Here is a 14,579-nt window from a genome sequence, read left to right on the forward strand (position 1 = left end):
GTTTATATCTTGGATATAACAGAATCATCATCAAAACTTTCAAGATACTTCTGAATCTTCCTTATTTTAACTAAGTTTTACCAGAAACCCTACTGCAACCTTAGTTAAATTTGCCTATTGCGAGACGCTTTTGAATGTCACCTTCTGCCAATTTTTATGTAATTTATGACATTCAGAAAGCAGGCAGAAACAGATATGGAAAAACAATGAGTCAAGTAGAGTTTCTAGTAGGTTAACTAAATTTGCAAATTTGTTTTGCAAGCATGAAAAATTAACATTATCATTTTAGAATTAATGTTTAATTTGATACATTAGCTCGTCTAACTCTCTTGTATAGGTACTTTAGCCATGACAAAACAAGTGAAGTCAATCAGCCAGAAAACCAGTGGCGAGATTGCCTACTGCTGGTAGAAATAAATATTAAACATTTCAAACCCATTACTATTTATCAGTACCTGTCTTTCAGTGAGGTCCAGATTTACTGCTATCTCATATCTCCTCAGCCTGGTCAGGTAGTTATGATGGGCAAATTCTGCTTCTAGTTCTCTGATTTGTTCCTTGGTGAAAGCTGTCCTTTCCTTCCTAGGTTTACTGTTCACCTCTGACTTGTAATTTCCTTCTTGGGAATCTGAAATGAAAGAGACAAAAACATGTAAGTCATGGTATTTCAGGAACCAAAAACCTCACAGATTTGTGCTGTACTTGCCCAAATTTGACCCACTCTGGAATGGCAGAAAAGCACCAGGATAATCCACTGCCAAACAGAAAAGTAGCAAGCATTCAAGAACAGCACACTACCTCTACTTCACTAATTCTACAGACCCACTGACTTTGTTCCATCCTCTGAACTGCAAAACTCCTGAAAGTTTCAAACATTTCCCACTTTCTGAAACTCTAAATACACTAAGAGCATGGGTAGAGATTAGGATGTATACTTTCTGGCCAGTGAACTACTGGACAAGTAGAAATAGAGTTGGCTTCATCTTATCCTCTCACTAATAATTTAAAGTTCTCTGTGCCACAAACCAAATATTCAATTATCCCTAACTGTATCTTGAACAAAATAAAATAAATATAAAAAAGCATCTGAAATTCGGTCAACTACAAGATACTACTATTACAAAATTAAATGATGGAACACTTAGGCATGTATTGATGCACAGTCCCTTCATAGCATCTACTGAAAAAATGCATAGGCATATGAAGGGACTCTTTATAGCACCTGATGAAGTACACTGCTCCTTATGAAATCTTACGCATCTCTGATTTAGGTAGTCTATCTTCTTCTAGATGTAGATATACAACAATTCAAAAACTTTGGGACGTGATGCAGAAAGTGCTACTGCCACACTAAATCCATGCTGTAAAGTATACTTGCTGCCATGATTGTAGCAGCTACAACAACAATCCCCCATTAGCCCTCATGGTTTCCATTACTCTTGGACAGGTCATTACACAGAACAACTGAAGTCAATGAACCACTTTCCATTGCTATTATACTCCAACTGAATACATGCTATGATCTAGTTGTCAAATATCCAACATTTTATTCACATAAAATGTCATTACCTCTGGGTTTTTTGTTTAAATTCATGGCTAGGCACCACACAACACTGTTAAGTCCAAAATTAGCAGGTGCTCAACATGAAAATCACTGGTCAACTTCTGGCCCCACAACCATCTTAAAAATGTCACAGATACATTCACACTTCAGCTGCTGATTTAAATAGAAACCTGTGTCACCGTCCAAACTGACAGGCCCATAAGCAGACTCTCTATGACTTTCTATGTCAGATGACTCATCAAAATGTCTAAAGTTGTCCAGAAGACCACTAAGCCCAACAGCAAAGCTATGATAAATTATGAAGGTCTATGAAAGCAAAATGAGAATGGATAGGGTGCAGAGTTACCTTCCTTGTCACATGAGAAAAAAACCCTCAAATTGGAGCATATATGAGTAATATTATAGCCACAGATTTAGGCTGCCAAAGGTCATGATTTTCCACCCCAGTGGAGTAAAAAAGACAAATTATTCAATTAAAGACATGGAAGTTACTGCAATAGTACAGCAAAACTTGGGAGGGGACACAGAAAAATGCCCCTCCCCCATGTGAAACCCAGATTGTTCAGTATCTAGTTACAGTTTAGCTTGTGCCCAGCCAAAGAAGTAGGCATACACTCAAGGGCTAAGTACAGACAGCCAAAAAAACCAAGGCTGAATCAATTCAGTCTTAGCAGCTTAGTCGAAACTGCGGAGATTAAACCGAGAAGCAGGTGAACAGGCATTCACTTTTGATTCAGGAAATGCAGCCACATGCCTTCAGTGGCTCAGGCCAGAAGCCAGGGTGCACTAGAGCATGCCTCCCAGCCTGCCAGCCACTGCCAAAGGGAAGGTACTGAAGATCCAAGGCATTCAACCTGCCCCACCCCCAGCAGAGTGGGTGTAACCAAGTCCCAGCTCTGGGCTAGTACACTGGAGTTTAAATCCCCTCCCTGGACCATAGTAGACCCCAGCCGGGGTCTGCCTGGGTTTAAGGACCAGTGCCTGCCAGACTCTTCCCCCTCCCCCAGGGCCTGGGGGAGCTGAGGGGAATTATGCCTCCTGCCCCTATCAACTGCTTGCCTGCCTCAGTCTCTGCTAGACTGAGGCACAGTGAGCCATGGAAGGGGAGATTTAAATCTCTCCGAGACCCCAGATGGAGTTTGCCTGGGGGGTGAAGGGCAGTCCCTCTCAGGCTCTTGCCCCATTCCATGCCCCAGACCCAGCTGTGGCCCCCAGCCAGGTTTCCCACCCCCACCCCCTTGTCAACCAGCCCTCACTGTCCCAAGCTAGGGAGAAGAAGGGCAGGCTAGCCTTGCTCTCTGGAGCAGACAGCACAGCACAGCCCAGGGCTGCAAAGCATGCTGGGGGATTGTGATTTAACTTGAACCAGGAAGGGGTCTGGGACAGAAGTTTCATAAACCAGTGTGACCCAAATCAGTTAAGTCTGATTCAACCAGGTTTATCTTAAGCCAGTTTCAGCTATTTTGAAACTGGCTTATGTGCACTGAACTTCTGATCTGCTACAGGTTTAAACCAGTTTCTGATCACAAACTGGTTTATGTGTAACTTCTGTCCCTAGCCAAGAACATTAAAGCAGCTTCTCCTCACTAATCTACCACTAGCAAAAAGAAATGAACAAATCTTTGCTCTCAGAGGAAACAGCTCCTTCTTATTAATTTGGAATACAAAACTCTGTGAGAATTTTGAGATAGCTTTCAACCTCACAATAGCTTTTATCAAGATGCTGCATCAAACAAGGACAGGCAGGTTCAGGAAAACATAATTTCTCCTACAGTTTTTTTAGTATGTAGAAAGACACTGCATTACTTTCTTGAATTTCCATCTGAAGTGGTGAAAGTGATAAATACTAAAAAAACACTCCAAACCCATTACTATCTATTAGTACCCGTCTTTCACTGAGATCCAGATTAACTTCTCTCATATCTACCCAGCCTGGCCAGATAGTTATGATGGGCAAATTCTGCTTATGCAAGCATGTATCAAAGTTCAATTTGGACCTATATGCTTGAATATGTGTATGAAAACTAGCAATGACTCACTTTAGGTGAATGTCTAAAACATCTCTTTTAGGATTCTGAGGGAGAGTTACATTTGTACCACATGTCTCTAGAAGTGCATTGCTCCTGGATAAAGAACAACCATGTGGTAAATGCAGTTAATAGCCAGAATGGTACCATTTGAGCACTGTTTCATGTTATAGTAATAAACTCTGAGGTCTGTTCTTTACTAGAAAATCTTTAGTATTTAGTGGCATAAGCCCTAAATGCAATTATATACCTGTATAAAAATACAATACTCGTGTTAGGGATATTTGGTAAATTAATTATAGACATTAGGGCTGGAAGGGACCTCAGAAGATCATCCAGTCCAGCCCCCTGCCCCAGGGGTAGGAAGTCAGTTGGGGTCAAAGGATCCCAACAAGATAAACATCCAAATTTCTCTTAAAGGAGTCCAGAGTAGGTGCTTGCACCACCTCTGGCAGCAGTCTGTTCCAGGCCTTGGGGGATCAGACAGTAAAGAAGTTCTTCTTTATGTCCAGCCTAAAACTGTCTTAGAGGAGTTTGTGAATGTTTGACCTTGTCATCCCTTGGGGCAAGGTCAAACGATCACAAATGGTCATAAAAGCAGAAAGGCCTTGATTTGATTACACTATGCAGGTAATAATGACCATGTTTATAGGTGATACTCAGAGAAGTTTTCACCGCCATAAGCAGAGGGGTTTTCTCCTCTTGATCTTTATGAGAATTACACGAGAATGCTGCAGGAATACAGTGAGGGGAGACAATTTCAAGGAGTACCTGCATTCAATACATCATTGATAATTTTCTCCCTACCACCACTGGCTGCATACCAAAATAATTCCATGAATGGTAAGTAGCTCTTGATGTCATGACAATGAGAAATAACACTGCAGGCATTTTACTAAGACTGCAGGGCAACCTTAATGATAAAAATAGCTGAGAGAGGCAAGTTGTCTGTTAGGTAATAGTTCTCTATGTCAAAGTCAAAGCTTTGAGTTTTAAACTCATGAAAGTCAGTCAGAAACTGAGAACCTCAGTCCCATGCCCCTGGGATACTGGTGCACAAGAAGTCAAACATAATTGTCACAAAGGCAGAGATGAAACATTTGTCCTTCATGCTTGCTAGCATGTGGCTTGAACTAGGGGTTTAATACAGTTGGTAACATTAGCCTACACAGATCCTGTGTGAAACTGAAGCTGCTTGGGCAACTCATTATTTAGATGCTCCTACCATTACTGGGTACTCGCTTTAACTAAATGTCAAGACTGTAAATTTTTGGCAGCAGCAGTTGTCAGCAGCCGGCTTTACACGGCAGACCAGCAGTCTCAATATTTATTTATTTACACATCATTGAATGTATGTGTCCCTGAGCATTAGGCATTTGGGAAAGTATTTTTGAGTGGGTCTATAAACTGCATGCAAATCACCAAATAATTTCATGGTTTACCATGCACAACTTTCTTGGCTAGCACAGCACTCTAATAATCTGGGGCTCTAAGGGGGAGAGGGAGGTTACATATCATAGCATGTTTGGTGATTCTTCATACATACACTCCTTGATAAGCAGAGTGTAGAGCCATTTACATAAGAAATCTTTTTTCACTAGTAACTTCTATTTGCCTGGTAGCCATACAAGCAGCAAAACCACAGTAATTGGGAACATTCAGGCCCTTTTGCCAGTCATTGAAACTACTGAGGGCTTTGCTCAGAGCTTACTATAGTTTCCATACGTTATAGTGCTAGAGCAGTACATTGAAAAATGTACTTCTTTGTACTCTTTTCTAAGATTGCCAAATTGAATCAAGAAACACACAAGCATGAAATCCTAGGTCCTGGTTTTTCTTCACTGTGCTAACATTTAGCCTCTGCATGTCCCTGGAAATGCTGATGCAGGGCAGCCAGGATATTTGTACATCTCAACTTTAACCAAGTTATCATGATTTTTCAACAATCTGATTGCAAGTAATTCATATGTTGTATATTTCTTTGTGAACATCAGATTTAATAGATGCAGGCATGAGAAAAAACATTAAATTATGTTTGTTTATTTGGATTTCTTTAAATGTTTATATCATTCGTAGCACCTTCTAACTTCCAAAATACTCAGAACATACGTGATAAACAGAAACAAAACAAAAGTCTAAAATTGGAAAGGTATAAACATTAGATATGTTTCCCTCCTCTCCTATTTAGCAACTAGGTTTATCCAAGAGAATGAATAAATTTGTGGTGACTGTTTTGACAAAAGCTTGGATGTCACTCAATGTTTAATTTTCAACATCAACTAACTGAAATGGTCCATTTTGAAACGGTGTTAGTTACAGTACCCACAAAGTGAATATCATCAAGTAGGTAAGTATCAGTAAGTACTTCAAACTCATTTGACATAATTGCATACTATCATAATTATGCTGCTAAAAAGTGAGCCAAGGATGTTTTACTTAAATACATTAAAGCATTTAAAATACTCAAAAAGTATTGAAAAAGAGGTGTATTTACAGGGGGCACCATCAGTTATAAACTCCTACAAATATTTGATTCTTTTCTCTGTTTCACTGCTTTTCACTGGCTTTTTGCATTAGTTTACAGGCAGATCTCTCTATTTTATTCCCTGTTAATTAAAAGCTACTTGGAATCATGTTGTTTTTTTTTCCACTTGTTACCTCCATGAACTTTGGTTGCTTTAATTTCCAATGTTGTAAATCTAGCTTTTTTGGAACACTTCTTTTCAACAGCCTTTAAAGAGCCAGGACTGGGAGATCCCATCTTTTTCTGACTGTAAGGTCTTCTCCGTTCATATCACCTGACTGGCTTCTTTGGTGGAAAATGGGTGGGAGACTTGGAAGAGATTTTTGGCAGATTTCATGTCAGCTTACATCTGTTTTGCAGCTGTTGCAACTGAGGCAAAAAACTCTCAATTTTCTTCTACTGGCTAGATTTTATGCCAAATGGTAGGTGTAGAGACAGAGAACAAAGTCTAAGGGGATCTAAATTGCACTACTCCCTACCACCCCAACGCACAAAATAGTTACATCTGGTGTGAAACACTTGATGTAAAATACAGCAAATGCTATAGCCGGTCTCTCCCTCTCTGCAGGCAGACTAAGACTTCCTTTCAGAAAATATGGGGCTACATTCAGGTTCCAGTCAACTGACAGTCTCATTGCTCTTTGGGATCATGCTAATGCAAGTAGTCTGACACTATCTTAAAAAATAGAAAAGGATTGTTCCTGTCTGGTTTCTAAAACTACAGATGGTATCTTTAAATACACTCAGTACTGTGGGAGAAAACCATAACATTTGTTGTAAACAAATATTACATGGACTTGCTAGTTCAGTACAGCAGAATGTGCTATTTAGAAAAATACTATTAAGGTCTGACTGAATGTACCGGAGGTGTTAAGTTAGCTATTGTTAGTGTATAATTTAATCAAGGTTAGTAAAAGGGCAATGAAAGACCATTTCTAATCCTGATAGTGTGACCCAAATTATCTTATTCTAGAAAAAGGAATCTTCCTGTCCTTTCAGAATTCCAATCTCTTTCCTAACTTTGCTAAAAATCAATGAGCATAGTTTTACACGGGTTCCGGGAAGCATGTGGGGAGGCACTTTAATTAGCGAGCCATGCTAATTTAAAAGCACCCAAGTGTCATGTGTATCAGTGTCCCCACACTGAAAAATGGTGGCAGGGAGCTCTGAACTAAAGCTCATCCAACAAGCTTTAGTTCAAAGTTTTCCACCATTTTTCAGTGTGGGGACACTGATATACCTGACTCAAGAGTCTAGTGGAGTGCTTAACTTCTGTGCTCTAGCAGACACTGCTTAAATCGAGTCTGCTCTGATGGACTGAATTTCTAACACATCGGAGCCCAATGAGACACGTAGTCTTTAACCACAAAATCACCTGATGTGCAGTTTGTTCCTTCAGTTTTATGCTAGTAAAACCAGAAGAGGTACAACAGAAAAAATGGAGAAACAGAGTGCTGACCCAGATATATAGTTTATATGTTTGCTTTTGACACAAGGAGAATAAGGCAACTAACATACGGGAAAAATAAAATACTTCTATTTAATTGTGCTTCACCAGTGTGCTTGAGGTGGCAGGAACAAAGGAAGAGACAACCCCTATTCCAAAATGGATGCATCAAAATCATTTACAAAAATCTTAAGATACAGACACTTTTGGCTTGGCTTACTTTAGCAATTGATGGATCTGCATTTTATGGACAAAACTGGATTTTCAGTTTATATTTGTAAAACTGAGAAAACCACCGCATGCAAGAATTTAAACACTAAAATCTACTAGCATTTCACTATAGTTAGTCACCTACTTAGCTAGGATGATATTCTGACACTCTTCAGTGAGAATAAAGGTATCTTATTTCATAAACAGTCAAACTAAATTCAACAGGTATTATTCAACAGAGAATTTGGACCTCAAACATTTTATTTTTCTTTTCTGAAGACTTAGATTATGTAGTCCTTTTTTAAGATATAGATTATATATCCCCATAACTCAAACTGAAATCAATTTGATTTCTTAGATGGTTAAGTATGCATTAACTATTCATTTAAGAAAGTCTACAGTTTATGCAGTTCACTTATGTAGCATCACAATAATTATATTATGCAGCATCACAGTAATTATATTGTGATGCTGCATAAATGAACTGCTTAAACTCCAAACTTTCTTATAAGGGCCTCAAGTGCCTGAAGACTGCAGCTACTACATATTGTTTACTTTAAAAATGGAGCAACCCATGCATATAAATCAATGTGACAATCTTGTTACTTCATAGTGAAATAACATTGCATGCAGGAGTGTTTCTTTTTAGCTTAATTCCTCAAAGTCACTTAAAACCACCAACACAAACAAAAGCTTTTAGATTCCAACATCAAAAACAGGACACGCAATGAATGGCATGTGGGTCAATGCCAAATGCCTATTTCTTTTATTCAAGACACTAACATATACTTATTAGAAATCTGGTTTGTTTACATGACAATAACCATTCCATAAATCTGAAATATATTTTTGGTCTCCTAATAAAGGCAACAAAATTTTACAACATTTCATGGCCTTTTTATTGTGAGATACATACTGGGCGCATCTACACGTTTGTTAATGAGCAATAGTTACTTCACATTTAGTTTAGTACAGTACTTGCTTAATGAAATACTAACTAAATGCACAGTAACTACAGTTACTGCACAGTAGTGCCGGGGCATGGTTTTTTAGTGATGCTTACCGCGCAGTAGCCCAGTACTACTGCGCAATAGTGTATTAGGACGGTTTTTACCTGGCATGCTACTGTGCAGTGTTTTTAGGGTACTACGCATTAGGCGTCTTGTGTAGACACAGCCATTGTGTAGCTGATACCCACAGACCACTGTTTTAATTTGCTTTTTTCTTAGCCAACATGATAATATGAAATACCTACAATGCTAGAAAATTAGAGTAAGCTACATATGTACATATCAACCTAGCTGCCACTGTTTTGATAGTAACTGCAATGGGTGGAGAACTGTAATCATAGTTATACATTATTTTTGTGCTCATGGTTTATACCAGGCAGTATGGGTGACAAAATGCTTATTTTTCTTTTTGCTTGTGCCCTAAACATTTTTTTAGTTTTAAATAGAAGATTTAATTGCACAGAAAGTGATAGTAAACTTCACAGAAAGTGACACACTGCTGAATGCTGGTGGCCATATTCATAATGCAAAGGGTCATTATGTTTCTTTTTCTTTCTTGATTTTTTTTTCTTTCCATGACCATTTTCTTCTTCTCTCCCTATTTTAAATACCTAGTTATTTTAAAAATTATTCTTATTTAAGAGTCTGGACAGCTACACTGCACAGTTCCAAAGCTGCATGCCTCACAGAAGACAGAGAGGTAGCCAGCCATGTTAGCCTGAAGCCAGACATAAGGCAGGGTAGATATGCACCTTATAGATTAACTAAATATATATCTCAGAGAACATCATAAACAGTACTGTTAGCACTGCAATTCATTAAAAACATTCACAGAATTCTCCTTTGAAAATCTGAACAATTTCATCATAATTCAAAATCTTGCCTGTGAAAAGGGGCAAATCTGCACAGGGACAGGTGTATGATGTCAAAATTACATGAATCCTTGTTTTCATACTAATGAAGACAAACTTTTATTTGCTTATTGAGATGTGTTATCCCTCAGACCCCTCTCTCTTCCTGATGAGAACAAGAATTTGTTCAGTAACACCTGTAGATATTTTGAAAATGGTTATATACCATCCTGTGGTTTTGGTTGTGAGTTGTTTTTTTTTTTTAAGAGGCGGGGAAGGGGTTGTTGTTATTATTGACGCTTCAAAATGACAGTCCACGTATTATAATGTCAGAAGCACTGAACCACTAACACTGGGCTAGCTAGTATCTTAGGAGTACCTGCAGGTACCTTCATGGGATGGGTGTATTTCTGTGAGTTCACATTATCCATCCAACTGCATCTTCCTTTGACACTCATTTCATTTATTATTTTAACCTTCACTTATGCCTGTGTATGAATTAATGCCTAGAACAATCCTATTGTTCTCGGGGGAACCAGTCATAGAAGCGAGGTTGTAACTTTGCAGGACTGGGGCTTCTATACAATCTTGTAAACTAATGCCTTAAGAGTCTATCCCGTATTCAAACAGGGTATTTCCCTTTGGGAAATAGGTGAGAAATGACAAACAGACACCATAGCACCCCAAGTATTACCAAAACCTCTCAACATAAGCACAGGTTTTTGGGTGCAAGTGGCAATAATGGATGGAAACTGTTTGAAGAATGTGCTCCTTAAGGCCTCAGAGAAAGATCTGATGAAGACTTTCTTTGGGCAGAAACTATATAGAACTCCCAAGCAAATTTAAAAGGTTCTCTTAGCTGTGGAGGATCCTTCTCAGGTACAGATGCCCACTGAAATTTGTCACCATTTTTCACCTACTCCATGATTATGTGAGCACTGGCTCTCAGTAACAGATCTATCACAGATCTCTTTGACATTCAAACAGGAGTTAAGCAAGGCTGCATCATCACTTCAACACTCTTCTCAAAACCCTCTACCGTGATGCTACGTCTAACTGATGGCTAGAAAATGCTATTTAGGAATATGCTGACAGGACAGAATGTGGTTAAGTATAATGGCCATAGGAAGACCAATCAGCAATGCCCAGAGATGAAGAGTCATCAGGAGGGGGAAAGAATACAAAAGGAAGAATTTCAGAGCAGCAAAGGGCCCCAGGTTCGCATCTTGGGAACCACCATGGACAGAGGGCATATCACCAGCCTATCTCACCCACTCCACTGGAGGGGTCGGAGGGTGGGCCTTGGCTTCTGACCTCCAGGCTGCTGACATTCAAGACAGAACTTCAGACTGAAGCTCATGTACTGGCCAGATTTACCTTGACTCTGTGAACCCTGCAACTGGTAGACATAGAATTGTTTCCATTATTCTAATCATGCTATCACTGTATACAATTTATTCTAATCTGCTATCACTGTATAAAATTTGCCTATTATCAAAATGGAGAGGTCGTGGTCAGTCTGAGGGTTTTTGACTCTGTTTGGATCAAGGTATCTGGGTTATAAATCCACTGCCAACACTGACCACCAACAAAACTTCCAGTCAAAGTGGAGCTACACTACCAAATGGATGGCAAGCTGTTTAGTCTCAGCCAACTCTGAACCAAAACCAAAACTACCTTGACCTCAATAATCAAGCTCCATTATGCTGTTAATGCTGTAGTGTGTGCTCACTCAGAAGCAGACATTCAGGCATCTTCGACATCTTTACCAAGGCATACAAGAAAATGGGACTGACACTTATAACATTCAGAAGACTAAGGTCCTCCATCAACAAACTCTTAATAAGCAGTCCCCAGGTCTGGTCACTCAGCTTTACAGTGAGACTCCGGAGAATATTGAGTATTTCCCATGCCTCAGAAGCCATCTCTCGCAGAAAGCTGACATTGATGAAGAAATCCAGCATCACCTCAAACGTGCAAGTGCAGCCTTTGGACACCTGAGAAAACGCGTGTTTGAAGATCATTACATTAGATTTGAAACCAAGCTCATGGTTTATCAAGCAGCCATGATCCTTATCTTACCATACAGACCTTATACATGGACAACATACAGCAGACCTCTCAAGTTGCTAGAGAAATACCATCAATGCTGCCTACAGAAGATCCTTCAAATCCAGTGGGAAAACAAACACACCAACATTAGCATCCTCTCGCAAGCAAATAGCACAAGCATTGGAGGAAATGATCATTCGACATCAATTTTACTGGGTTGGCCACGTCATCTGGATGTCTGACTCCAGACTCCCAAAGCAAGTTTTATTCTCTCAGCTCAGTCAAGGTGTACACAATCGGAGGGCAGAGAAAAACACTTCAAGGACGTCCTCAAGGTCAACATGAAAAAAAAGACAATATCAACGTCAACTCATGGGCAGCTGTCACCCAGGACCGCACCAAATAGAGGAAGAATTTGCTATAAGGATCTCAGTATTTTGAAACCTCACAGCAACATCAGGAGACAGAAAAGTAGGTGCAGCAAAACAGCACGTCACGGATGGAATTAGGAATCCAGAAGCATCCACTCCACACAGAAACATGTGGAGCTGCAACAGAACTGGACTGGCCTTGTCAGATATCTTCAAACCCACAGATAAGACAATCATGGAAGACGATCATACTTGACTGAGAGGGATTGCCAATGATGATATCAAACTCTCAAAAAAATGTAAAATATTCTCTTAGCACTATACCTAGTTATATTTAGGGAATTAGAGTTCTCTCTAATGTGTGTTGCACAGGACCTGATACCATGGGCCATGGTAGAAAAATAAAAGGGTTCCAGCTTAGGAAGAGACCAGATCATGTGATATACAGAACCTAACTGCATAATAATTCTTCCCCCTCACCAAGTATTCACCTTCCCGATGAAAATAATTTTTTGTTCCATTTTGGTCTCAGCCACCAGATTGACTTCATTTTGATAAAATCTTACTGAGCAGCTAATATATACACAGTACTGTGGGATTTATACTTGATTAAAGAATGCATATTTTGTTTTTTATTGTTGTGGGGTAAGTTATACAAATATGTTAAATAAATGTATCGTGTGAATACAATTACATAAAACATATATTTTATTATATCACAAGATTTATGATAATATGCTATTTTACAAGACTGGGTGGAGCAGCTTTTAGGTAAGCCTTAAGGTCATTTTATATCAACTGTAGCAATCTGAATTTCCTTTGATGTTTCATTTAGTTAAAGCAGTGCTAGCAACAATTAAAGAGATGAGAACAGGGAGTGGAAAAAATATACTATGAAGACCTCTATGGGATGGGATAACATTTTGTACACATAGGATACAGAGTGATTCAGTGAAAACAAAAGATTTTGCCAGCCTGCATTTGGGAAGGTATATTATATTTACAAAGAGTAAACACACAAGCAACTAATGTAAGTCATTTGAAATTGGTACGTTTCAGTAAAACTTTTAAACAAACATCACACCATCATGTATTCCATTCATGTCATATATTTTTGCATTAAAATCCCTAACATCCTAAAAAGTTTTGGTAATTTTTTTATATTCCTCCTTCAAACAAACCAGGCTGCCTTGTATCATGAATCCAAAATTCAGATAGAGAGACAAAAAAGGCCTTCAAAGAAACTTCTAAATTTACCTAACTTAGCTTCTCTCTCTCTTCATCTCTAAATGGCAATTAGTCTCCAATATCCTGTGTTTTATGTACAAGGAACTAAAAGTAAATGTTGCATGTTCCACTGAAAGGTATTAATTGCTCCTTCCAATGGTATGGAGCTCTCATTTTGAAACATGTCAGTCAGGAAATCTCAGAACTTTGGGGTAGTGTGGCATAAGACAAATGAATCTTTAGCGTCATGTTCAGAAATTGACTGGTTATATAACCAATCAGGTGCCTAATTTATCATTCAGGGATAAAGGTTGTAGTTGTGCTGGTCTAAGAAAACAAGCAGTCAGTGGGCTAGAGGCAATATCTAGTTGGTCTAATAAAATATATTGCCTCTAGTCCACTGACTGCTAATTCATCATTTACATTTACCCAGTTATTCTATCTTCAAATTCCCCCTTGGTAAATATATTAGCAGTCGTATTTCTTCCACATACAATTAGACTTGTGCCTCGTGTTGTCTCTATCAACTTGATCCAAAGACAAATGAGGTCATTGGAAAAACTCTCATTGACTTCAAGAGGCATCTAGTGTAAGAATGAAAAGTGTAATATTTTTTCTTCCTTATAGATTTCTTTGGAACTTCTTAGTGATGTAGTGAAAACTTTGCATATGCTGAGCTTAGAATCAAAGAAAATGGATTCCTTATAGACAGAAAGAGAATACCACGCATATGAAGTACGGCGGTGTTTTACACCAATGACACTGTTGTAAAAGACCACAATTTAATCTTTGTTTTTATAGATGCTGCCTTGGTTTCCTATAGGACTACATTGTCTTGAGTTAATTAGGAAAGATACATTCTTAGGCAGTATTTTACTCAAAAGCATTGCCTAACTTAAACTCAGATCTTGCTAAGAGTTTCTCTTTTTTCCCCATTTTCTTTTTCTTTTTTTTTTTAATTGAAAATGCACTAGCTCCCATGTGACCAAAAATAAATAACTTCTACTTAAGCCAAAGAATCTGGGTTTTAAGTTTTCCATCCTTAGCAACAAAACTTGAAACATGGCTTAATACGGTTAGAGTTTCTCTGTATTGCCTCACTCACCATCTTCCAAAAGGTCCTTGAGATATCATTACCCACAGGATAATAGAAATTTATATCAACAATTCCAGTGCAAGTCTCTCTAAGAAATACATTGCAGCCACAGGAAACAGGAAACCATTTTGCAGTGATATTTTTACATATAATTTTTCCCAGTGTATGACATTGGCTAAAAAGAAATTTTCCATTTATCA

General features: G+C 38.6%; 1 protein-coding gene across 1 annotated transcript in view; it reads right to left on the bottom strand.

Moving 5' to 3' along the window:
- Positions 1-383: 383 nt before the first annotated feature.
- MEOX2 (mesenchyme homeobox 2) overlaps positions 384-14,579 on the bottom strand; it is a 52,278-nt gene continuing 38,082 nt past the window's right edge. The window contains exon 2 of the mRNA XM_006018933.2: positions 384-628. Within this exon, the coding sequence (XP_006018995.2) occupies positions 399-628 (230 nt within the window). The 3' untranslated portion in view covers positions 384-398. The remainder of the gene's footprint in view (positions 629-14,579) is intronic.

Source organism: Alligator sinensis, unplaced genomic scaffold, assembly GCF_000455745.1.
Source record: "Alligator sinensis unplaced genomic scaffold, ASM45574v1 scaffold123_2, whole genome shotgun sequence".
NCBI lineage: Eukaryota > Metazoa > Chordata > Crocodylia > Alligatoridae > Alligator > Alligator sinensis.